The sequence below is a fragment of the Rhipicephalus microplus genome, chromosome 9, assembly GCF_043290135.1.
Source record: "Rhipicephalus microplus isolate Deutch F79 chromosome 9, USDA_Rmic, whole genome shotgun sequence".
Lineage (NCBI taxonomy): Eukaryota > Metazoa > Arthropoda > Arachnida > Ixodida > Ixodidae > Rhipicephalus > Rhipicephalus microplus.
The window spans coordinates 74,146,629-74,172,424 of record NC_134708.1 but is presented as its reverse complement, the minus strand read 5'-3'; the positions used below and the strand labels follow the sequence as shown (position 1 = coordinate 74,172,424).

Sequence of the window (25,796 nt, the reverse complement as noted above, 5' to 3'; positions counted from 1 at the left end):
CGTTGTGTGTGAAACTCATTTCGACGAAATATTCATCGTCCGTAGCTACAAGCATGTTATAAATGGGTTCTTAGCAACTTGGGAAAAAGCTGTACCGAAGTAGGTTGGGTTCCTCAGTGAAGCAGCTGCCGTAGGACTCCACGTCACTCTAACCAGCACCCTTTCCATCCAGCACTATGTGAAGAAAACCTTGGGCTATAAACACTTGATGACGTCTCGCCTCTGCTAAGACTCACTTAAAATCTTTTTGGAGTGCTGAAGCAAATGTATGGCTCGATTGATCACTCTTCGCCGACACAATTTTTTATCTCTGTCAATTGCCTCAGTTTATACAGTTTTGGAACAGGTAGCCTTCTATGTCCTGGCATCCACAATAATGCAATAAAATTGCAGGATAAGCTGGATGAGCTGCTAGATGTGAGGCGCCTCAATGAGGTTCATATGGAAATATCATTGCTCGTGAAGCCCTCACTGACCACACTAATCTCATTGGACGCAAAATTTACTCCCTGATCACTTATTACGTCAGTAGCTATGTGGCCCCAAAGGTGGTGAAAAAGACGAAGTGCAACGACTGTAGCAGGTTATCGCTTTACTCAAAATTCCAGCTTGCTTTCGGCAGAATCATGCCTTCTGTACCAGTCCGAGTCCTCAAAAGACCTGCTCAAAGCTAAGGAAGATGCATTCGCCTATTTCTTCAGTTTCAACAAGTTGAAAAGTGACAGCAAAACAGACCCTTATATCTTGCCTGTCTGTGAAGAGGTTAAATATGGTCGGCTGTGAACACCACAAATTGGAAGTGACCAATTATATAATTAGATTGTTTAAACTGACCAGAATACATTTTCTCCTTGCTGGAGAAAATGCGTCCAATCAAAAAAAAAAAGAGAGAGAAAAAATGGAGTTCTTGAAGTTGATGCGTATGACTTGACTGTCATAGTGTTAACTCAGCGAACAAGGTTTTATTTTGTTATTGAGCATTACTCGCACTCTGTTGTTTCTTGTGATTTTACTATTGTCTTGTTCACATTGTTATAAATCTACCATTAACAACTGGAGTGTCACTGTCTGGCTGTGTTTCACATATGCAGAAATCAATTTTTTCGTGAACTGGTTTGTGACTGTACCTATGTTTGCGAATGAAATCTCAATGTCATGTGTGTATGTATGCGCATTGTATCATCGTATATTTACTGTTCTCTTTAGTTGCCTTATTCACTTGCGTTAGCTGAGTTTTATATAATTTGCAGTTTTCTTCAATCTTAATACATATGTTGTCTTTATTTTTCATGTTGTTTTTGCTCTCGAGAAAATAAATGTCTTGCTTGTAAAATTAGATCTTGATTGCGCAATTCATAAAAATAACGGCTGCCGATACCTTTACATGCATTGAGACCACGGAGAACACTGAACATCAAATTTGAAAATTGCACGGACTTTGTTTTGGTGTCAAGTGCAGGGCAGGTCACTTGATTCTCTATCTTTTAAGCTTCGTAGCTGATGTACTACGAAGTGAATTGAAACCACTAGTTTTCAGTGCCACTACAGACTTTACAGCGCGACGCCAGAATCGTGACAGGCAGACTTTGTTATAATCAACAGGGTAGCGTGAAATATTTGCAACGAAAAGCGACTGATGCGCGGGCGCGAGAAGGGTCATCTCGATAGCAACTGCAGCACTGCCGCATCCGGATGAATTCTCGCTCGCTCTCCGGCGCGCTGATGCTGACACCCACCTCTCCTTCTAGCCACCATAACCAAGCACACGGAGGAAGGAACCTTTCCTTCCTCTGTGACCAAGAACCACCGCTGTTCAGCAAACAAGGGCGCCGCCATCGCTATCGAGCAATGGCGGCGCTCATGTTTGTTGAACAGCGGTGGTTTTCCGTGGTGCCAACGCGTGTTTTAGAGTTTGTCGACGTATTTTCAGGTTCTGAAAATGCATCAAAATGTTAAAGATTAGGTTTGCTGTATAGCACTAAATATCTGAGCTCGAAATCGCATCGTGAAATTTCGTTGAAGCGGGACGGCAGAAGAAGAAATGTTCGTTGTGCGAACAATATTTATGCGTCGACTCCTATGGACTGCTGACGGGGAACCGTCAATTTTTTGTTGTGCAAATTTTGATGAAGCGGCATTCGTTGTATCGGGGGTTCGACTTTAATGCCTAAGCGTGGATGACGCGTGATTTATTTGTAGAGTGGCTGCATAAAATTGACCAAAACATGCTCAAGCAAAGCAGGCGCGTGCTGCTCGTTCTCGCCAACTGTTCCGCGCACCACGTACAAGCCTCGCTGACAGCAGTAACCCTGCTTTTTCTGCTGCCCAACACAACATCTAAGGTGCGACCGCTGGACTTGGGCATCATTCGTGCGTTCAAGAGTTATTATGGGCGCCGCTTTGTGGAGGGCTTGCTCATAGCTGTTGACCGCCCGGCAGCCAACCTGCCGCTTCGGGTGACGTTGTACTCAGCTTTGGAGATGCTGAAGGCTTCGTGGACTGAAGTGACGGCTACATGTGTGCAAAGCTGTTTCCGCAAGGCCGGCTTTGTTGACGCCGGACCTGATGCTGTGCCTGAAGCCCCCGAAGAGAACCGATCCGCCGATTTGTGGCAGCGCGTCGCCGACTCCGACTTGGGAGAGTGGGACATCTGCTGGGATGACTTCATTACCGCCGATGATGATGCCGACACTGCGGTGGCATGCACGAATGATGGCATAGCGAATGAAGTGCGCAGCAAGGGCGATGTGGAGGAATCAGATGATGACGACAAAACTTTGGAGCCAGCGACCACGAGGTGCCTGTAGCGATTGGCTACGTAGATAGCCTTGGGCAGCTCGTCTAAGCCAAGGGCCTCGGCGAAGAACACGCTGCCGCCTTAAATAAACTTGTGACGGTACTTATCACATCTGCGCTGTCGAAACAGACGTGCATTACAGACTTTTTTGCAAAAAAATAAGTTTTTGGTTTTCACTTGCAAATTTTTAAAACCGTGTTTCTTTATACAATGAACTTTGGGATATAACGAACGTATGCCGCGTCACGCTCAGGTTCGTTATAAGCGGGCTCGACTTGTAGACATAGCTCATGGGCATTGCAGGCATAGTGTTAGCGTCCGCCACTCAACGTGCCAGCCCTCGAAAGTTTAGCGTACAACATACGCCAATGGCTGATGGCAATCTAACATAGAATCATTCGCAGTTGGGTTCAGACGAAATAAAGTCTATCATCTGTCCCAGTCTTAAACACACAGAAGGCTCAACATGTCTTTGTGGCTTTCAGCTGCTCGTGCTGTTGTCGCCAGTAGGGAACACAAAACTCGTCGATTCCGAAGTGACTACCAGCAGCCCTGTTGCCGTTGTTTTGTACACGATCAGCCACTTTCAACTATAAAGCAGCTGTGCAGCATCCGTACTGCCCCAAAGCGTAAACACAGAACGCAAACAACGTACAATACACACTGCAATGCACGCTTACCACTTTGGCTTGGCTTCCATTGGATTGAGGCTTTGTGCATTGATAATGCGCATGATGCTTAAGAGGTAGCCGCAGGTTGTCGTGTGCTATCATCATCAGTGGTTGCAGAGAGCAGACGACATTACTGCCGCAATTTTCAGGGGTGCGGTAATTATACCGGAAAAATAATCTTATGTTCGTTCAGTGAGGGGGGAGGACAAGGATTACGCGAGTAACAGCAATAGTTCTTTTGAAGGGGTACCAACACAAAATTTCGTGTTCGATATAGCCTGTAGGATCGATTCCCGGGAACATGCATGTATGATCTGCAAAATATTAACAGCGAATATAGCTTGGAAGGCATGTTCAATTAATTTTGAAGTTTGCTTGAGCGATTGACTTCATTGCGCTATTGACATCCTAAAAAGGACCCTTAGGAACTTCTTACTTTCTACATGTACCACGCTGCAGCAAGTTATGATGATGTCATAGCCGCCATTTTTCTTTGGTTGCGTTTGCTCCAGCAGACTATATACTGGACAGCTGCTTGCGAGTCCGTGGCCGCACCGCACGAGTTGAAAGCTGTGTGTTTGATGAGATCGCTGTCCTATTTTCTGTGTGCTGACATGGTTGAGTGCTGCATCCGCTAGGTGGTGATAGTTGCACCCTGTAGCCTGTCGTTTTTGAAACCAAAACTGACACAGGGGGGGTAATAATGAGCCTGTAATTAATAATATTGTCACAATGAGCCACAAGTACTGGGGGATTTATTGAACGATCGGTTAGCTAGCTCTAGGACGATGCGTCAGTCGTGGCTGGCTCTCGAGCAGAAAAGAAGCACGCGATCTTCTTTTCCTCCAGATTGAGAGCCGCTCTTGCTGTCGACCCACTACGTGCCAGTGGCATTATCCCCCCTTCTGAAAAGAAAAAAAAAAGCAAGTCCCAAAAAGAGGAAAGAAAAGTACATAGCATCACCGCGATGCTACTACATAGGCACGTGAAAAAGAAATTGGAAATTCGGATAAAGTGAAAGTAAAAATTGAAGAGCGTGCCAATATAAAAAACGTCAATGAACGAGAAAGCAAGTTCACACAAATAAAAAAAAAACACAAAGAATGCTGTACGGTAAAGAAAAAGTTACAAGCAACGAGCAATAAATGGTTTCATGAGCAACACATGAACGACGTCCAGCCTCAGTCATGTCCTGCTCTGTGCATGGGGTGTTGAGTCCGGAACCACTTCGTAGTTCACGTCACCGATGCGGCGTAACACTTTATATGGGCCAAAGTACCAGCTCAGTAACTTTTCACTAAGGCCACGGCGGCGGACGGGCGTCCACATCCAAACTTGATCTCCGGGGTTGTAAAACACTTCTCTGTGGCGGGTGTTATAGCGTCGTGCGTCTGCCTGCTGTTGCTGGCCGATGTGCAGTCGCGCGAGTTGCCGGGCTTCCTCAGCACGCTCTGCGAATTCTTCGGCATCAGTTGCCAACTCGTCTTCGTCTTGACACGGTAACATAGAGTCTAGCATGGTCTGCACTTCGCGGCCGTAGGGAAGCCGAAATGGCGTGAATCGCGTGGTCTCTTGCACGGCGGTATTATACGCGAAGGTCACGTAAGGTAAGATCCGGTCCCATGTTTTGTGCTTTACGTCGATGTACATTGAGATCATGTCTGCGAGCGTCTTATTCAGTCGCTCGGTAAGTCTGTTGGTTTGCGGGTGGTACGCAGTTGTCCTTCGGTGTCTGGTGTTGCTTAGTTTGAAACCTTCATCCGTAAGCTGCGCCGTGAATGCCGTCCCTCTGTCCGTTATTACACTGGAAGGAGCACCATGTCGTAACACGATGTGGCGCATGAAAAATTGTGCTACCTCAAAAGCCGTGGCTCGTGGGATCGCCTGCGTCTCAGCGTAACGTGTCGAATAGTCGGTCGCGACGATCACCCATTTGTTGCTGTCCACAGACAGCGGAAATGGCCCCAGAATGTCCATGCCGACTTGGTCGAATGGCGTGCAAGGTGCTTCAATGGGCTGAAGCAAACCAGCTGGCTTAACAGATGGTTGCTTTCGGCGCTGACATTCCCGACAGCTCTTAGTGTACTTCTTGACGCTTGCCGACAGTCCTGGCCAATACTACCTCTCACTCACTCTGGCAAGTGTCCGTGAGTAGCCCAGATGACCGGATGTGGGTTCGTCATGGCAAGCGAAGAGGACGTCGTCTCGCATGTCTCGAGGAACCACCAGGAGGTAGGCATGGTTGTTCGAACGAGCGTTCTTCTTGTACAGCACGTCATCTCGAAGGCAGAACGACGGCAACGAGCGAATAAATGACATGGTATGATTGTGTCCTGGCCCTCTAAATGATCGATGATCGGACGAATCTCTGCGTCATCCCGCTGCCGTTTACTCAAGTCTGATGAGCTAATGGCGCCCAGGAAGCCTTCGTCTTCCTCTGCTTCCTGACTGACGACATGAAGGGGTGCGCGTGACAGTGTGTCAGCGTCTTCATGCTTACGGCCGGACTTATGGACGATGGTGACGTCAAATTCCTGCAGCCGCAAGCTCCACCGTGCTAGCCGTCCTGAAGGGTCACGCAGGCTTGCCAACCAGCAGAGGGCGTGGTGGTCCGTCACTATCTTGAAGGGACGACCATAAAGGTACGGGCGAAACTTGGGGATTGCCCACACGACTGCGAGGCACTCTTTCTCCGTAGTGGAATAATTCGCCTCGGCACGGGATAGAGAGCGGCTGGCGAAGGCTGTCACCCTTTCGATGTCCTCTTGACGCTGAACGAGCACTGCACCAAGCCCAACGTTACTAGCGTCAGTGTGGACCTCCGTGTCAGCATTGTCGAAATGAGCGAGAACGGGTGCTGATTGCATGCGCTGTCGCAGTTCATCAAAAGCTGCTTGTTGCTCGTTTTCCTAGACAAACGGCGTGTCGTCCCTTGTGAGACGAGTCAGAGGTTCTGCTATCTGTGAAAAGCCATGAATGAACCGGCGATAGTAGGCGCACAAACCAAGGAAGCGCCGGACGGCTTTCTTTTCGACAGGAGCTGGTAATTCGGCAACAGCGGCAAGCTTGTCTGGATCGGGCCGGACTCCTTCGGCGCAAACTACATGTCCAAGAAATTTTAGTTCTTCATAGCCGAAGTGGCACTTCTGTGGCTTTAGAGTGAGGTCCGCCGATCGGATAGCCTCCAGCACGCTGCGTAGGCGCTGAAGGTGCTGCTCGAACGTGGCAGAGAAGACCACCACATCATCAAGGTAAACAAGACAAGTCTGCCACTTCAGCCCTGTGAAGACAGTGTCCATCATTCGCTGGAAAGTTGCCGGCGCTGAACACAAGCCGAAAGGGAGTACACGACATTGGTATAGGCCGTCTGGAGTCACGAAGGCTGTCTTTTCGCGGTCTCGTTGATCTACCTCAATTTGCCAGTACCCGCTTTTGAGATCGAGAGAAGTGAAATAATGGGCACGACGAAGTCTATCTAGCGAATCGTCGATACGCGGTAGCGGGTACACATCCTTTTTGGTCACGTTGTTAAGCTTTCGGTAATCGACGCAGAAGCGTAGCGACCCGTCCTTCTTTTTGACAAACACGACTGGAGATGACCACGGGCTGTTGGATGGTTCGATAACGCCATCGTCAAGCATCTCGCGAACTTGCGTACGTATCGCTTCACGTTCTTTAGCCGACACGCGGTAGGGGTGCTGGTGTATTGGGCATGCGTCCTCGTACGTGATAATCCTGTGTTGAGTGATGGACGTCTGGCGGATCTTTGAGCAACTTGCGAAGCAAGACCTGTACTCGAACAAGAGCGCTCGCAGCGCAGTCTGGTTATCGGTGGACAGATCAGGATTGATGTCGATGTTGCTCATTGACGTGTCTGCGTTATCCACTATTTCTGACGTGAGACAGTTGGTTACGTTTGCTACTTCGTGGGCAAGCTCTATCGAAGTGCCACGGAAAAGGTGTCGATGCTCGTTGCTAAAGTTGGTAACGAGCAATTCAGATCGGCCGTCACGAACGTGTATTACATTTCTCGCTACACATTTGCCTTGCTGCAGGAGGTGTTCTAAATTTGTCTCGGCCACCACATCGCCATCGCTCAAACCACAGCATGTTACGTCGACTAGAACACTGGCTCAAGGAGGAAGCGTCACGCTCTGTTCAGAAATACGGAGTATGTTGACACGCATTCCGTCATCCTGCACGTTGATTGCTCGCTGGGCTGAGAACGTGACGCCGCGCTCTTGCAGATCAATGATAGCTCCATTTTCCTGTAGAAAATCAACTCCCAGAATGACGTCACGGGAGCATTCATGTAGAACAAGGCAGCTTGTTACGAATGTGAATCTGTACTCTAGTTTTGCAGGTGCCCAGTGGAGTAACGACATGGCCACCAGCTGACCGAATCTGCGAGTTATGCCACGCGTGATTACTTTCTTCAGCTGCGTTGTCAGTTTCCCGCTCAGTGTGGAATAGTCTGCGCCGGTGTCCACTAACGCATTAACTACACAACCATCGATTGTCACTGCTATGTCGAATGAAAGCCGGCATCCTTTGCAGCAGCAGGTGATGTCGGACCAGTTTCTGTACGGTTCTGCGTCAATAGGAGGTCTTCAGCGCTTCGACGTTCAACGACCCCGCCCCCGGAGGTCGCTTCGGCTAGTTTTCCCGGCGGGGGCTGGGAGATCGTGCGGTAGAATACCGCTGGGGCATTGATAAAAATTGCCTTGGTGATGGCGAGCGCGACTGGCGCCTGGCAGACGGTGGTGCATGCTGCTGGGAGAGGTAGTTTTGGATATCGCGTGGTCTCTGACCGTAATGGGGTGACGGCGAGTACGCAGAGAAGCCGCGAAGCCCAAGACGGCGAAAGGGCACTGGCGGTACAAGTAATCAGCTTCTCCGCAGTGAAAGCATAAAGGCCGATGATCAGGTGTGCGCCAGACATCAGACTTCTGAGGAGACGAGTGGCGATCGTCGATGTACTGGACTTGTTGCACCGAACGATGGGGTACAGAAGCACCACGGACAAAGGGCAGGGGCGGTGGCGTGTACGTGCCTTCGTAGTATGGTATGTGCTGCGCTGACTCGAGTGAAACTGCAGGGACAGGATGAACGAACAATGGCGCCGATGCAGCAGGGCGTTTCAAGACTTCCGTGTAGGTTGTCCCACGGTGGTATTCAGCAGGAGCTGACGCAGCTGTATCAGGAGGCAAGGTGTCCCGGAGGGCCTGGTGCAGCTCATCCTTGATCAGAGTTGCAATAGAGCTAACCGTAGGATAAGGTGTTACACCAGCCTTTTGCAACTCTTCACGTACGATATTACGGATGAGTTCACGTAAGGAGTCATTGCTGGTCCCAGCGGCGGCGAAAATGTCAGCAGTGGACATGCCACTGACTTGCCTGTCGTGTTGGTTTGATCGCTGCTGCAGCATTTTTTCCATTGTCACGGCTTCAGACAAAAACTCCGCGAGTGTCATCGGAGGGCTTCGCACGAGGCCGGCGAAAAGCTGGTCCTTGACACCGCGCATCAAGTGACACAACTTCTTGTCCTCCGTCTGCCCGTCGGAAGAGACGCGTCATGTCTTCGACGTACGCGGTCACAGTTTCGTTTGGCGACTGGACGCGGGCAAGAATAGCTCGTTCAGCTCTTTCTTGGCGGTCAGCGCTGGCATATGTCTGCAGAAGTCTACGAGAGAATTCGGGCCACGTCGTCAGCTGCTCCTCTCGATTTTGATACCACGTGCGAGCCCTGTCTTCGAGATAGAAGTAGACACGACCCAGTTTCGCCGCGTCGTCCCACTGATTCAAGTTAACTACGCGCTCGAAGTCTGCCAACCAGTCCTCAATGTCTTCGTGCTCCGTATCATGGAACGTCGTCGGTGCCCGTGGGCTTTCCAACGTATAGCGGTTCGGCGACGTGCTTCCCGTGCCGGTTGGTAAGGTTTGTACCGAAGTGCTGGCCATGTTTGTTGACGTGGTGAGAGCAGTATCGTTGACTTCCGGAGGCAATCCCCTGATTCGGCGGCTGGTCCGATGCACGGCAGTATTGACTGGCACTGGACTCGTATTACGGCTTACGGGGGGGGGGGGGGGGGGGGGTCTGCAGTATCTGTGAGACTACCCAGCAACTTCTACGAGTTTGTCACGATGAATCACAAGTACTGGGGGTTTATTAAACCACCGAGTAGCTAGCTCTAGGACGATGCATCAGTCGTGGCTGGCTCTCGAGCAGAGAAGAAGCACGCGATGTTCTTTTTCTCCAGATTGAGAGCCGCTCTTGCTGTCGACCCACTACGTGCTGGTGGCAATATGTTGCACCCTGGAGAAAACGATGTGTCATGTACGACTAACAGGTCCCCAGGAACACATTGCAGCAAAAAAAAAAAAAAAAAGAGGCCATAATTTTTGTTTCAGTACCCCTTTTAAGACTCTCTCTTGCTGCCAACAAGTTTTTGAGGTTTATTTCTTTTTTTTGTACACAGAAAAAAACGAATGGTTATGAGCCAACTAATATCTGATATTTCTCCATATCAACTAGAGAATGCATGTAACTAACAAGAAAGTGTGCATAAAAGACTTAATGAACAAGAAAAATATTTATGTGAGAAGTCTTAAATTTTTCAGCCTATAGTAATTGCTTACAGTGAATGAAGTGCTACTCCAACCTGCTCCAAATTGCAATATTTGTTTGTAACTTCTCTGAATAATAAATAATAATATATATAAGGGGTTAAATGATGCAATAAACTCTAGACTCCACTTGGAGTATTTTGCTATCTGCTCTGAAAACACTAAAAGCTGCTGCATTGTAGCATTTTTTCGGACACCAAGACAGTCGAGGCTGCTTCAAAGCACCATTCTTCCTTCTCCAGAACCTGCTTCAAAAGTCAAAATGTCGCTTCCATTACTGTGCTTATTTTTCATTCATAAGAATTATATAGGTGGTATCAGGTTTTAACAGGGGACACAGGGATCAGATCACAAAGGCTAAAAAAATCAAATTTTTTAAAATCTCATTTTCAGTTTCTGCGGCCTTTTTTTATCTGCACTCAAAGTTCGTTATATAGGTTTATTCCTAACACTATATCTGTTGCAAGACAATTTTTCATTTACAGATATTTTGTAATATCCGGGTTTGTAATATGGAGGTTTGAGTGTAATTCCAAAATATCTTTACTAAAAACCATGCTGAAGTGCTTCAAAACATTATTGTGCCCGCAGAGATGGTGAAAGTTATTGCAGTAATCTGAAAAAAGGACTTGTTTTTTGTTTGTTTTTTCTGAAAATTATTGCTCTGCGACGGCACAACCAGGCACAGTGATCTTGGTCTCGTCAAAAAGAAAATTTCTCCATGTTCAAATTCCGCGCCTCAGCTCATTCCTTCCTTTAAGAACAAGCACACAAAAAGCACGTGTCTGAAGTCGTTTTGAGACTCCCCGATTAGCCATGGCCATATCCGAGCGTATTATCAGGCGCACTTAAAGGATATTGTACGTGCATTCGTAGTACGGTATGTGCTGCGCTGACTGAAGTGAAACAGCAGGAACTGGATGGACGAATAATGGCGGCGATGCAGCAGTGTGTTTCAAGGCTTCCGCGTAGGTTGTCTCACGGCGGTATTTAGCAGGGGCTGACGCAGCTGTATCAGGAGGCAAGGTGTCCCGGAGGGCCTGGTGCAGCTCACCCTTGATCATAGTTGCGATAGAGCTAACCGTAGGATGAGGTGTTACACCAGCCTTTTGCAACTCTTCACGTACTATATTACGGATAAGTTCACGTAGACAGTCGTTGCTGGTTCTAGTGGCGGTGAAAATGTCGGCAGTGGACATGCCACTGACTTGCCTGTCGTATTGGTTGGATTGGTGCTGCAGCATTTTTTCTATTGTCATAGCTTCGGACAACAACTTCGCGACCGTCCTCGGAGGGCTTCGCAAAAGACCGGCGAAAAGCTGCTCCTTTACACCACGCATCAAGTAGCGCAACTTCTTGTCCTTCGTCATTCTTGAATTGGCCCGTCGGAAGATGCTTATGTCTTCGACGTACCTGGTTAGAGTTTCGTTTGGCAACTGGAAGCGGGCCAGAATAGCTCGTTCAGCTCGTTATGGCGATCAGCACTGGCATAGGTCTGTAGAAATCTACGAGAGAATCTGGGCCACGTCGTCAGCTGCTCCTCTCGATTTTGATACCACGTACATGCCCCGTCTTCGAGGTAGAAATAGACACGACCCAGTTTCGCCGCGTCGTCCCGCTGATTCAAGGTGGCTACGCGCTCGAAGTCCGCCAACTGGTCCTCAACTTCCTCGCACTCTGTGCCAGGAATGTCGCTGGTGCCCGTGGGCTTCCCAACGTATAGCGGTTCGACGTCGTGCTTCCCGTGCCAGTTGATGAGATTTTCGCCGAAACGCTGGTCATATTTGTAGACGTGGTGGGAGCAGTATCATCAACTTCCGGAGGCAATCCCCTGGTTCGGCGGCTGGTCCGATGCACGGGTGTATTGACTGGCACTGGACTCGTATCACGGCTCCCTGGGGGGGGGTCTACAGCATCCGTGAGACTACCCAGAACTTCCACCACTTTGTCACGATGAGTCACAAGTACTGGGCGATTTATTAAACCACCGAGTAGCTAGCTCTAGGAGGATGCCTCAGTCGTCGCTGGCTTTCCTGCAGCAAGGCATCTGTGTAGCTAGAAGTGTAATACACCTTCGTGATGGCCGATCTGAAATGCTCGTAACCAACTTTAGCAACAAGCATCGACATCTTCTCCGTGGCACTTTGATAGCATTTGCCTACGAAGTAGCAAATGTCACCGAAATTAATGGCCATCCCGTATCTTGTGCTGACTCTTTTAAATATTTAGGTGTAGCATTCACATCTAATCTTTCTTGGACTACCCACTTCACCAACATTTGCAGCGACGCCTCACGATCATTGGGCTACATATGCCACAATTGACGTAAGACGCCCAGAAATATACGTGCGTTAGCTTACGTAACATTTGTTCGCCCTCAGCTAGAATTCGCTTCTGCAGTTTGGTCATTCATTACAGTTATTTAACTAACATGCTGGAATCGATCCAGATAGAGCCGCTAGATTCATCTCACAAAACTACGATCATAGCACAAGCATAACACAAAACAAAGAATACTTATCACTTTCCCTTTTGAGCAGCGGACATGTTCTAAACCTCCTTTCATTATTTCATAAATACGTACATGAAACAAGGCCATTATCAATGACATTACAAACATCTGCATTCACATCAAAAAGACTAAATAATCATCTTTCATTCACACTCATATATGGTAAAACATACATTTTTAACTCATGTGTAATACCCCATGTCATCCGCATTTGGAACTGCCTTCCAGATGAAATCATAGCTGAACGGATCGGGGAAAATTGCGGCACCTTCTACTCACCCATTTCCAGGATTAACTGCTCGTTTTATTCATACCGAAATCGGCACCTGGTCATCTCCCGTGGTCATCTCCAGTCAGCCCGTGGTCATCTCCAGTCGTACTTGTCAAAAAGGATGGGTCGCTACACTTCTGCGTCAACTACAGAAAGCTTAACAACATCACCAAAAAGGATGTGTATCCGGTGCCGCGTATCAACGATTCGCTGGATAGACTTCGTCGTGCCCATTATTTCACTTCTCTCGATCTTAAAAGCAGGTACTGGCAAATCGAGGTAGATCAGCGAGACAGGAGAAAACAGCCTTCGTGACTCCAGATGGCTTATACCAATTTCGAGTACTCCCTTTTGGTTTGTGTTCAGCGCCGGCAACTTTCCAGCGAATGATAGACACTGTCCTCACAGAGCTCAAGTAGCAGACTTGTCTTGTCTACCTTGATAATGTGGTGGTCTTCTCTGTCACGTTCGAGTAGCACCGCCTGCGCAGTGTGTTGGAGGCTATCCGATCGGCGAACCTCACACTAAAGCCACAGAAGTGCAACTTCGGCTATAAAGAACTAAAATTTGTTGGACATGTAGCTAGAGCCGAAGGAGTTTGGCCTGATCCGGACAAGCTTGCCGCTGCTGCCGAATTACCAGCTCCTGTCGATAAGAAAGCCGTCCGGTGCTTCTTTGGTTTGTGCGTCTACTATCACCGGTTCATTCATGGCTTTTCACTGATAGCAGAACCTCTGACTCGTCTCACAAGGGACGACACGCCGTTTGTCTAGGAAAACGAGCAACAAGCAGCTTTTGATGAGCTGCAACAGCGCATCCAATCAGCGCCCGTTCTTGCTCATTAAGACGATGATGCTGACACGGAGGTCCTTACCAACGCTAGTAACATTGGGCTCAGTGCAGTGCCTCGCAGTCGTGTGGGCGATCACCAAGTTTCGCCTGTACCTTTATGGTCGTTCCTTCAAGATAGTAACGGACCACCTTGCCCTCTGTTGGTTGGCAAGCCTGCGCGACCCTTCAGGACTGCTAGCACGGTGGAGCTTGCGGCTGCAGGAATTTGACGTCACCATCGTCCATAAGTCCAGCCGTAAGCATGAAGACGCTGACGCTCTGTCACGCGCACCCCTTCATGTCGTCAGTCAGGAAGCAAAGGAAGACGTAGGCTTCCTGGGCGCCGTTAGCGCATCAGACTTGAGCAAACGGCAGCGAGATGACGCAGAGATTCGTCCGATCATCGATCATTTAGAGGGCCAGGACACAAGCATACCACGTCATTTATTCGCTCGTTGACGTCGTTCTGCCTTCGAGATGGTGTGCTGTACAAGAAGAACGCTCGTTCGAACAACCGTGCTTACCTCGTGGTGGTTCCTCGAAACATGCGAGGCGACGTCCTCTTCGCTTGCCATGACGAACCCACATCCGGTCATCTGGGCTACTCAAGGACACTTGCCAGAGTGAGCGAGTGGTACTATTGGCGAGGACTTTCGGCAAGTGTCAAAAAGTACGTCAAGAGCTGTCGTAAATGTCAGCGCCGAAAGCAACCATCTATTAAACCAGCTGGTTTGCTTTAGCCCATTGAAGCACCCTGCACGCTGTTCGACCAAGTCGGCATGGACATTCTCGGGCCATTTCCTCCGTCTGCGGACAGCAACAAATGGGTGATCATCGCGACCGACTATTTGACACGCTATGCTGAGACGCAAGCGATCCCACGAGCCACAGCTTCTGAGATAGCATAGTCTTTCATGCGCCACATCATGTTACGACACAGTGCTCCTTCCAGTATAATGACGGACAGAGGGACGGCATTCACGGCGCAGCTTACGGACGAAGTTCACGGCGCATCTTATGGACGAACACCAGACACCGAAAGACAATTGCGTACCACCCGCAAACCAACGGACTTCCCGATCGACTGAATAAGACCCTCGCAGACATGATCTCAATGTACATCGACGTACAGCACAAAGCATGCGACCGCATCTTAGCTTACGTGACCTTCGCGTATAATACCGATGTGCAAGAGACCAGGCGATTCACGCCATTTCGGCTTCTCTACGGCCGCGAAGTGCAGACCATGCTAGACCGTGTCAAGACGAAAACGAGTTGGCAACTGACGCCGAAGAATTCGCAGAGCTTGCTGAAGAAGCCTAACAGCTCGCACAGCTGCACATCGGCCAGCAATGGCAGGCAGACGCACGACGCTATAACACCCATTACAGAGAAATGTTTCACAACCCTGGAGACCAAGTTTGGGTGTGGACGCCCGTCTGCCGCCGTGGCAGTGACGTGAACTACGAAGTGGTTCCGGACTCAACACCGCATGCACGGAGCAGGACACGACCGAGGCCGGACGTCGTTCATGTGTTGCGCATGAAGCCATTTATTGCACGTTGTTCGCAACTTTTTCTTTACCGTACAGCGTTCTTTGTGTTTTGTTTTATTTTTGTGAGCTTGCTTTCTCGTTCATTCACTTTTCCTTTATGCACGCTCTTCAATTTCTACTTTCACTTTATCCGAATTTCCAATTTCTTTTTTTCACGTGCCTATGTCGTAGCATCGCGGTGGTGCTATGTACTTTTCTTTCCTCTTTTAAAACTTGTCTTTTTTTTTTCGTTTCAGAAGGGGGGGGAGGGATAATGCCACCAGCACGTAGTGGGTCGACAGCAAGAGAGGCTCAATATGTGGAGGAAAAAAGAAGATCGCGTGCTTCTTCTCTGCTCGAAAGCCAGCCACGACTGACGCATCCTCGTAGAGCTAGCTACTTGGTGATTTAATAAATTGCCCAGTACTTGTGACTAATCGGGACAATATGACATTCCTCTGGCCCATCTGCCCCTCTTATTTTGCTCTCGTATGGTTACAAGAGGTTAGGACAAGGGAGGGACTCAATATACGCAGTCAAGTGTGGTGCTGGCGTAAAATCAATAAATTATACTGGTTATACTGTGACTTTCACTTTATTGTCTAATAATGAACCTTTGATTATGAAGGTAAAGTTGAACTCCTTTATAAGAAACACTGATATATTAGACACTTGGGGTATAAGAGACAGTGCTGCATAAAAATAGGGGTTGGTAAGAAAAGGCACAACTCAGTACACTTCTTATAGGAGACCTCATATAAAAGACAAGAATTGCTTCCTCGTGCATCTCTTATAGGTTAAACTGTGCTAGTGACAAAGCTCTCGGAACAGGACTCGATGGTCGAAACTGGTTTATTGTTTCATTTTAGTGACTCTTTAAAAGTTTTTAACACCACTGTTGTTCTGACCATTCCCTGTATTCTTTTGCTTTTTTTTTTAGGGAAAAGAAATCAGAGCTTGCCGACACAAAGAGACGGTTGAACGAAGTGGAGGCCATGTTCGCTGACGCTCAAGCTGAACTGCAGCAGAGTCGGAAGGAGGCTGGCCGCCTGACTGCCCAGTTGGACTCGATGAGGCGTGAAGAGGTCAAGCTGTCTTCCCAGATTCGAGAGCTTGCGACCGTTGAAGAGCCCGAGCCAACAAATGTTTCCATTCTGGTCAGTGTCCGCCGGCGGTATCTTCATAGGGGAACCTTTGAGAACCGGAATTTTCGCTTCTCCGTTTTCTCCATATTGCGTTGAAGCAAACAGATTGCTACTGGTGACATATAAGCCCACAACGTTCGCATTATGCCTTGTCTATTCACTCGGGCTTGAAATATTTAATTTGGTGGAAATCTGTCCGCCGTAAAACACATGAGAAGAAAAAAAAAGGGAGGGTGGGTGGGGGAAAACTATAAAATACTCACTTAGGCAGTGTTGAAATCAAAGAAACACTGTCTGTGTAGTCAGCAGTCATAATTAGATTATATCCTTGCTTATATCAAGGGTTCTATGTCATTTTAATGTGGTTTAGCTGAAATACAGCTAAGCTAAGGTATTCTGACACTTCTCGATTGGTATTTTCTTTTATTCTCCTGTGTGTTACGCTTGCACCACATGCGTGTGGATACCCATGTGTACACACACACACTAACGGTATTACACGTGAATTCAACTTGTTGTGAGGACCTTTGGATATACTACATAAGTGACTGAAAATGGCTAAGTCGAATTCTGCTACAACGAACGCCACTTCAACGCGATTTCCGCTACAACGAAAAATTCTCCGTTCCTCGTCAGCAGTCCACCGGAGTCAATGCCTAAATATTCTCGCCACAATGACAACTTTTTTTTCTGCCTACTAGCTTCAACAAAATTCGACAATGCGATCCCAGGCTCGAATATTTAATGCTATGCAGTAAACGTAATCTTCAAGATTTTGATGCATTTTCAGAACCCGAAAATATATCGACGAAGTCCAATTGCTCGATACCAATGGCAATAAGACTGCCTTGCCTTTGCCACTGCCTTGCTTTTGAGCTGCAGACGATTCGAAACTGAAGCTCAGTTGCTCAGTCCATTATAGTTCACGGTTTCCTTTACGCAGCTGCTGGGTGAAATCGCGGAACGATGCCAATGCTTATCATTTTATTTGCGCTTGGCCAGTGGAGTAACTAATCAGAGTGGCTGTTCGTCCCCATTGTCAATAAAATCAGCCAGCTGCTAGTTATGGATGATAAGAATACCATAATTGCTCGCGTAATCCTTGCACTCGCGTAATTCTCGCACCCTCCACACCCAACAAAAATAAGATTTTTTTTCTTTAGGTAATTATCACACCTCCGAAAGTTGCGGCAATAATGTCATCTGTTCGTTCCAGCCGTTGATGATGATAGCGCGCGCCATCTCTTAAGCATCAAGCGTACTATTATTGCAAGGAGGTTCAATCCAATCCAAGCTAAAGCGGCAAAGGTGCGTTGCAGCGTGTTTCGTATGTTGTGTCTGTAATCTTGTCACGTTATGGAGGGACACTGGAGCTACACGGCTGCTTTCAAGTCGAAAGTGATTGATCATGCACTAAACAACGGCAACAGGGCCGCGATAGGCCCTTTGGAGTCAACGAATTTTGTGTTCGTTACTGGTGACGGCAACTGAAAGCCACCAAGATGCATTGGGCCTGTTGTGTGCCTAAGACTGCGATATATACTAAACTTTATTTCTTCAGAAGGAAACTGTCAACAATTCTGTTAAATAGCCATCAGCCCAATACTAACATCCTACGCTTACCTTTTGAGGGCTCCTGTTGAGTGACTAACGCTACTGCTATGCCCGCAATGCCCACAAGCTTTGCGTATCGTGTTCTAATTCTCGACTATTCTCTTGCACTTTTTGTGTTTCAAATAAATCTTGCCTTGTGTTGAACCTCTGCTATTATTGTTGAGGTAAATTTTAATTAGTACTTCTAAAAGCTTGCTGTTAGTTGCTAGTGTGAGAATCCCAATTTGTGGCCACTTTTTTCGCTGTGTACGTTTTTGTGGAAAGTTTTCCCCGCATAATTCTCGCACCCCCCAACTTTGCATCGGTTCTCTGTCAAAAAAAAGTGCGAGGATTATGCGAGTGAACACGGTAGCATACAATAAGGAAAATGTCACCGCTGCACGATACCCTGCCTCTATTTCGGAGTTGTCGGGTACACTTTGACGGCGGACAGCTGCTGACGTTAACATGTTAATGCAACTGTTTGGTTCGTTAACGAAAGCAGTTCTAGGCGTTGTTTTAACGTGCTTTTCACCATGGCATCACAACGCATGGGTGAGAATTGCGTCGTGGTGCTCCTGGGAAATAATAGGAAGCAGTTGACACTTTTTCAATTTTGGGAATAAAAGTTCCTTTGTTTGGTTAGCTCAGATCAGCTATAATTTTTCTAATTCACTACGATGAAATTTTCACTTCAACGAAATTTTTCCCGCGCCCCATCACTTTCGTTGCAGCGGGGTTCGAGTGTATGTGCCTTGGTGAGAAATAAAAGAGGGCACAGAAGACTAGATGATGAGCTCGTGTCTCTGGTGATTGGTTTGGCTCGATGTCCAGGGCTCCTGTGAACAGACGTTCTGTTTTACAGTCAAACCCATTTATAATTAACTCAAAAATGCCGCGATAAATGGTCGCTATATTAATAGCTCTTTGTATATGGACCTGCCCATAAAAACGTCCTCTTAGTGGCCAAACCCTTTTTTTTGTGTGTGTATCTCATTCAAAAAGTGCGAACAACCCCTCCGCTGACGTCTGGCCTTTTCGCGTGGTAAATGATGCCCGTTTGCTCACAAGTGAATTCAACCACGTTCGCGATGAACTCGTGCCGGTACTCTGTGGTTCCACTGAAGCGCGGTGCCGCCACGTCAAACCAGTCATCCCTGGCTAGTTGTTTGCAGCACGTCGCTTACTCGGCTCTTGCCGTCGCATGCCAGTTCGCTTGGACTCCAATGCTTGCACGTGTTTCTGCTTTCTTCACGCATGCTTCACTCGGGATCGTGCTCAGTTGTGGCGAGTAGCCTGTTTGTTAACCAAAAGAAAAATTTTCGTGAGCAATGTATGCAAGCGGCCTCCAGTGATGAAAGCGCTGCTCCAATTGCTCCAAAAGAGAAATGCTGCACCATGCTGCTCCAAAGTGAAATATTTGCTAGTAGCTGTTCCAAAATGGTGTTTGCAAACTAAAAAGAATGAAGTTGAACCATGGGACCATCCCGTGAGCATAAGCGAAACCAAAAGCAAGCTGTATACACTATCACCCTAGTATGCAACTCAGTGGCGGTAATCCAGAAAAATCTCGAGGGGTGACACATATCAGGCCATAGTGTCGAATTCGTATTTTTAATATGGGTTATATTTTTATTTATGCAGGAATGAAATCATGCTTTCAAATAAAATAAAAAAAACAAGCATGGGGTTTGAGCTCGAGCAATTGCATTGTTCTATTCCATCTCTTTTTTTTTGCTCTTTTTTCTATTTTTATAGTTCACACCGCTGAGGGACACAGGTGGGCAGTAAAAGATAAAAAGCCTTTCAAAAAGTTGTAGCTCTATACTTAACTGTTGACTTAGTTATATCATGTCCTGAAGCTAAATCTCACATTTGCAAGAAGTGCAATCAGAAAATTTCACACTCTCTTGACACCTCACCCTCCCCACCCATAATTTACGCTAACTATGCTGCTTGTATACTAGCTGCATACTGGCATACGGCATGTTTAACAGTAAATGTAAATATTTATAGATGCCTAAGTGATGTTATTCCCCTCAGGAGTCATTTGGAACATGCATCTGCTCCAAAAACGCCAATAGCAACCCTAAGCTATCGCATTTTTTCTGCTCCGAAGACGTTTGAGCCTGCTCCAAAGCACCATTTTTTCTGCTACAGAATCTGCTCCAAAAAGCAAAATGTCGCTTCCATCAGTGGGCCTCGCACGACGCGGCAGTGGTGAACTCGCGAACGGCAGCATCACGCGCTTGTACCGCAGTCACTCCGCTGAGCAGCTATCAGCAGATGGCTATGATGAGGTTGCCGGCGATGGGTCAATGGCACATTCATCGCCACCGGCTACCTCGCCATCGCTCTTTTTTTAATGGTTATCAGTAAAGGCACTGCCACAACGGCGCGGAAGTCTATATCACTAATCGACTGGTCTCTGCCGTTATCGAAAGGTGGAAAACCTTTTGCGACACATTGTGGTGTGGGTAAGTTGAGCGTGGCAGTGAACTTATATGCGACAAAAGTTACCGCTCCTTGCATTTATGGCATCTTGCATTCTAATTAAGGCATTCTTGATTAATCACCGCCAGTCGTAGATGCCGAGAGTGGTGTCAGAAAAGTTTGCTGTGGGACAGTTGACCACAAGTCTTTATGCTGTCTCCTATTTCTTCTCGTGTTTTTTTCCCTCACTTTTGTTCTGCCGGTGAAATAAACGTGTGGAAATTGAGTGCGACCTAGCTCGCCACGTCCGAAATCCGCGTGTGGTACTCGCCTCAGTCAACAATATCTTCGTCGCATGTAAACTGCAGCAGGTCACACGTGAGCATGCACTTACATGCTTTAGAATGCCTTTCTTTAACATTTTTCTCGCTTCGTATGCGCCATATTTTTACCTCAACTGTGTCGGAAGTGTTCATTGTAAATGTAGTTAACTATATGTGGTCATATAGTAGAGGGTAGCATAGGAAAACTTATGTGCACCGAAACACGGTCGTTATAACTGCTAGATCGTTGTATCTGGGATCATTATAAGTGGGTTGGACTGTATTTATAATCACGGCATGCTATACTTGTATGGGAATCGCGTCATACGCTGCTGGGAAAAAGGAAGCAGCTGACCTTTTTTGAATTTCGGAAATAAAAGTTACTTTGTTTTGCTAGCCCAGGTCAGCCATAATTTTTTTATTTCACTACGAAATTTTTGCTTCACCGAAATTTTTTTTATGCCCCATCAGTTGCGTTGTAGCGGACTTTGACTGTATTTGTAATACACTTAGTCGTCAATATAGCAAACCTATATATTATGAAATATCGGTTTTATTGAAGTGAATGAAGAATAGTCATGCAATAAATATAGTGTTAGGAATATACCTTCATAATGGATTTTCGAATATAACAGTTGTTTTTTTTTTGTAAGGTGCAACTTTGTTAGAATCAAGTCCGAGTGTACTTTATTTTTGTTAAGCTTCGTGGTGATTGGTTGAGTGCCGGCTTCTGTAAATTGGAGACAAAAAGAACAAAAAAGAAAAGGTAAACTGCATTTTTCGTTTCAGGAGAAAATGCTGCAAAAGGTGGAAGGCGAGATAAGTGGCATTCAGGAGGAGCTCATGGCTCTCAAGGAACAGCAGATGGAACTTCGCGCGACGCTGAAGGCGGAGGCAGCTAAGCTCCGGGAAATCGAGGAAGGCCGGACAGAGCTGCTCAAAGAGAGCAACGACATCAAGGTACTGGAACCAGCTTGTTTCGCCATGACATTTGACATCTTTCTGTTGAGCAGACTTTATTCGTGGAGCTTTCCTGGAAAGCATTTACAGGCTTGGAAGTTGGAGTTTCTTGATCTGCAGTCTTTTTTTTCTTCTGGAAGTGAGCATTCCTGTTTCTTTAACGTTTTGTTGCAGACAAAGTTGCTCGATGCGGACGCGTCGTTGCAGAAGGATAAAAGCCAGATGCAAGGCCTCGAAGAACAAAAGAAGGCCGTCGAACAGAGTCAGTTGGCCTCGGAGAGGCAGCTGAAGACTTTCAGCCAACAACTTAAAGTAAGGGTTTGCTGCTGTTTGCCCCCCTTTTCAAACCTGCTGAAACAAAACACTCACTTTCTCTCATACTGTTGAACCCAGTTTTAACAGCACTTGGGTGCCATAATAATGCCTTGAAAGGCCATAAAATGTTTTTTGCCCGGCTGATGCATATAATTCACAACTGCTCTATAATTTTTAGAATGTTATGATACAATTAAACCTCAATATAACGAGCACAGCTATAAGGAAATATTGGTTATAACAAAGTAAATTAAAGGTAGTCTTGCAATAGGTAGTGTTCGAAAAAACCTTCATAATGAGATTTCGGATATAAGGAACTTATTTTGGAGTAAGATGCAACTTGGTTATAATGTGGTTTGAGTGTACCACCTGATCCATATTATCATAAGCATAATTGCTGGTGCCAACTTGTGTAGAAACGAGCCGGGTTCGATTCCCACTTAGACCCAAATGACCCTGGTTCGATCCTCTCTGCGACCGGCGTTTTCTAATTAATATTAATTTTATTTGCATCATTCTCAAGTTTTCGGTCTCGCATAAGATGATTTTTCAATAACGACTAATGATGCCAACGTTGGAATTTCTACAGAATAAGCTCTTTGACACTATAGTGTTAAAACTATAATTAGAATATATCGGTATCTACAACAGTTTATTCAATCCGGAAGCCCCTGGTTTTCGTCCCTCTTTGCAGAAGTCTGCCCAGAATGATCGATCGCCCAAATTACCTGTTATGTACTTTTACCTGTGTAAAACAAACGTAGTGATTGATTTCTGTGTATGCTTTTATGTATGTAAATGTCGTCTGTCTGCTGCTACTGCTGTGCAAGTGTCATAGCCCAGTAAGGCTATGCTTACCTTTAGCCATGTCCTCTTGGAAGACTTCAATATTGTTCTAAAAAAGCTAAGACAGACAGACTTCAAATTTGTTTGGATTAACTCTGTCATGTAAGGGAACATGTTTCAGAGCGAAAATACTGCATCATATTTTGGGGGCGAAGCTCCTTATGGCTGGTTCTGTCCATCCCTTCTTTGTATGTACGTATGTATGCATGTATATACGTAGGCACCCACCGGTGGCACATACCCGCTTTAGAGTGGGTATGTTCCACAGATGTTGCCTTGCGAGATGGGAGAAGGCGGTACTTGGAGTGTTCACTAGATTGACGCACGGACAGATGGACAGACAGACTAGCAGACCTACGGGTGGATGGACGTACGAACAGACGGATGGACGGACTTGCGGACGGTTGCATGGATTGATGCACGGATGGTCACGCGTACGGACAGAAGCAAAAACGAACGAATGGGCGGTAGCATGGATGGGCTGACAGACGCTTCGCCCCACTCATCATCATTCACTCCGTGGATATGCTGCGATTTTTTTGCGTTGAGGCTCACTGCTAAGACGAATGCAAGTCACTGTTCCTCTCTGGTGTGTTGCTGAACAATTAATTCTATTCACTGTTAGAGCATGAACTTAGTTTATAAAATTACCTGCCACAAGCGCGTAGTATCACCTCATTTAAAGGAACAAGTCCAGAGGTGGGCTTCTCTGGGTTCCTCCCCCACAGTGTGGCATGATGTCTGTTCATTCTAGCAGCTGCCTGCCAATCGAAACAATTTTGTAGTTCCCATCAAGTTTGAATTAACGAGCTTTTACTGTAGTCGTGGAAATTATACTGGGGCGACTGTCATTTTTACCTTTCAAATCAATTTGTGCACAAGAATGTCCACGTGCGAAAATTAATGTTCGTGCATTCCCAGCTACGTTTACATTTTGTAAACATGTGCAGACCACTGCATGTGCACCGTCTCCACACTATACAGTAAAGCTTCACTTGAATGATACTTGGAAATACCTCGGGAAAAAAGTTTGAGTGTAAGTTTGCTGGACTGAAGCACCAAATGCTGTAGCATGTTATCGCGAGGTGATGGAAGCATTTGATGTTCAAATAAATTTTAAACCATTTGTCATGGTGCTCATTTGCATGTGAATTTATGCTTATTGGGGATCGTACGAAGAATGCAATAATCTTTAGCTGCATTTGTGCACAAGTGCAAAGTGCAGTGGTCGACTTCAGTGGTGTGGAGTCGGGTTGTCCAAGCTCCCGTGAACCTTCTCAAGCACAGTGCTCAACTTGCAGAAAATGCCTCCACTTTCCCCGTGGGCATCAGTGCATCTACGAAAAATATCAAGGCTTTAGTCCAGAGACGTGTGCTTCCATTAAGCACTCATGATAACTATCATGCTGTTGTAGCTGTATGTTTACAATTGCTGCGGTTATCATAGCCGGTGGTGAAACTGACTAGCTTCAGTGGTGAAACCGATTGAAAATGCCGTTACAAAAAAAGTGGTTGTACTTTGTCATCAACATGCTCTCAGAGGCATTGAATGGTGTCGCATAATATGTTAGAACTAAAATACGCTATGCACTGAGCTTCATTGAACTGAAGTGAATCATCTTTGGGTTCTAAGGCACTTCCATGGGGTGTTTGAAAAGAAGTTCGTCCGACTGAATACAGTGCAGTCCACTTATAACGATACCACATATAACGATATATCGGTTATAACGATGGGTCGACTTAACAGTCTCATTTTATGCATTGGGGCTATGGGGGAAAAAAACCATATATAACGATATGTTATCCACCGCATATCGGATACAACGATGAAAAGTTTGCCGTGGACGGCATGTTTCATTCAGAATAATCGTAACATTTAGATTGATAAGTTCTTCTGAAACGAACTATGCCGAGACAAGACGAAAAGTTAGCGTAGGCGAGTACGTATCTGCCGCCACTGCAGGACAGCGCCGGCAGCGCGTCCCGGCCGTTCAAAAAGCCGAGGAGAGCATCGCGAGTTGGCGCGACGCGCTACAGATGGCGCCAGCTGTGTCACGTTTTGCGCCTCGCCGCGCGTCGACCACGGAGAGGCTGAGAAAATTTAAAAAAAAAAATGCGAAAAGCAAAGCGCGGCGCTCCGCGGCTCCCCGCCTTCTACAACGGCAAGCCGGCAAGCTACTCGTAGCTTGCCGAACGAAAGCGGGAAAGAGAGAGAAAATAAAAAAAGCGAAAAGCAAAGCGGCGCGGCGGCATGGGGGCGGGGCCTCGTTGGCATTCCGGCTGTGTACCTCTGGCTGTGCTTTCTTCCTCCCACTACTCCCACCCCGCCGTCGGTCAGTCTCTTTCTCAGCGAACCCGTGATGCGTTCTTCGGAGTAAGAAATGAAGTCTTGTTTTTGACATCCTACTATCTACAATATTTATTAATTGGTGAAAATAGCAAAATGAAGCCTGGAGCTACAAAAGGTACGTCCGGCGACGATTTTTTGGCGGCAGTCCAGATATAACGATCACCGGTTATAACGATCATATTTTTAGGTTTTCTCGATATCGTTATAAGTGGACTGCACTGTAGTTTGTACAACTGGATAGTTCATTTGACTAGTGTTTGTTCAAGTGGTGTTTTACTCGGCTCCCTTGTAACAATGATTTTATGTGCAGGAACTGACAGAGAAGGCGCTTGAAGTTTCGTCTGAGCGTATCTCGTCTCGAAGGAAGCCGGCCGCCATTACGGCAGAAATTGAAGCTCTAGAGAGCCAGTTGCAAGTGGAAGAAAGGAGGCAAGTGATGATGCCTAATGCTTTGTGATTGCACATGAATGTGATTAAGCTTCTGTATGTTATTATCATTATGAGTGGATGTTTCTGCTGTGTATATCGTTGCATGAGCAGTGGAACTATCAAATCAGAATAAAAAAAGCCTGCTATGTCAATTTAAGG

The 25,796-nt window shown here is 46.7% G+C and overlaps 1 protein-coding gene across 2 annotated transcripts in view; it reads left to right on the top strand.

Moving 5' to 3' along the window:
* SMC6 (Structural maintenance of chromosomes 6) overlaps positions 1-25,796 on the top strand; it is a 114,719-nt gene that overhangs the window by 71,739 nt on the left and 17,184 nt on the right. Inside the window, exons 15-18 of one of the 2 annotated variants that reach the window (XM_037415186.2) lie at positions 16,184-16,400; positions 21,527-21,697; positions 21,872-22,009; positions 25,519-25,637. In XM_037415186.2, coding sequence (XP_037271083.2) covers positions 16,184-16,400; positions 21,527-21,697; positions 21,872-22,009; positions 25,519-25,637 — 645 coding nt within the window. Of the gene's footprint in view, positions 1-16,183; positions 16,401-21,526; positions 21,698-21,871; positions 22,010-25,518; positions 25,642-25,796 lie in introns of both variants that reach the window. The other variant, XM_075873845.1, reaches the window with a different exon arrangement.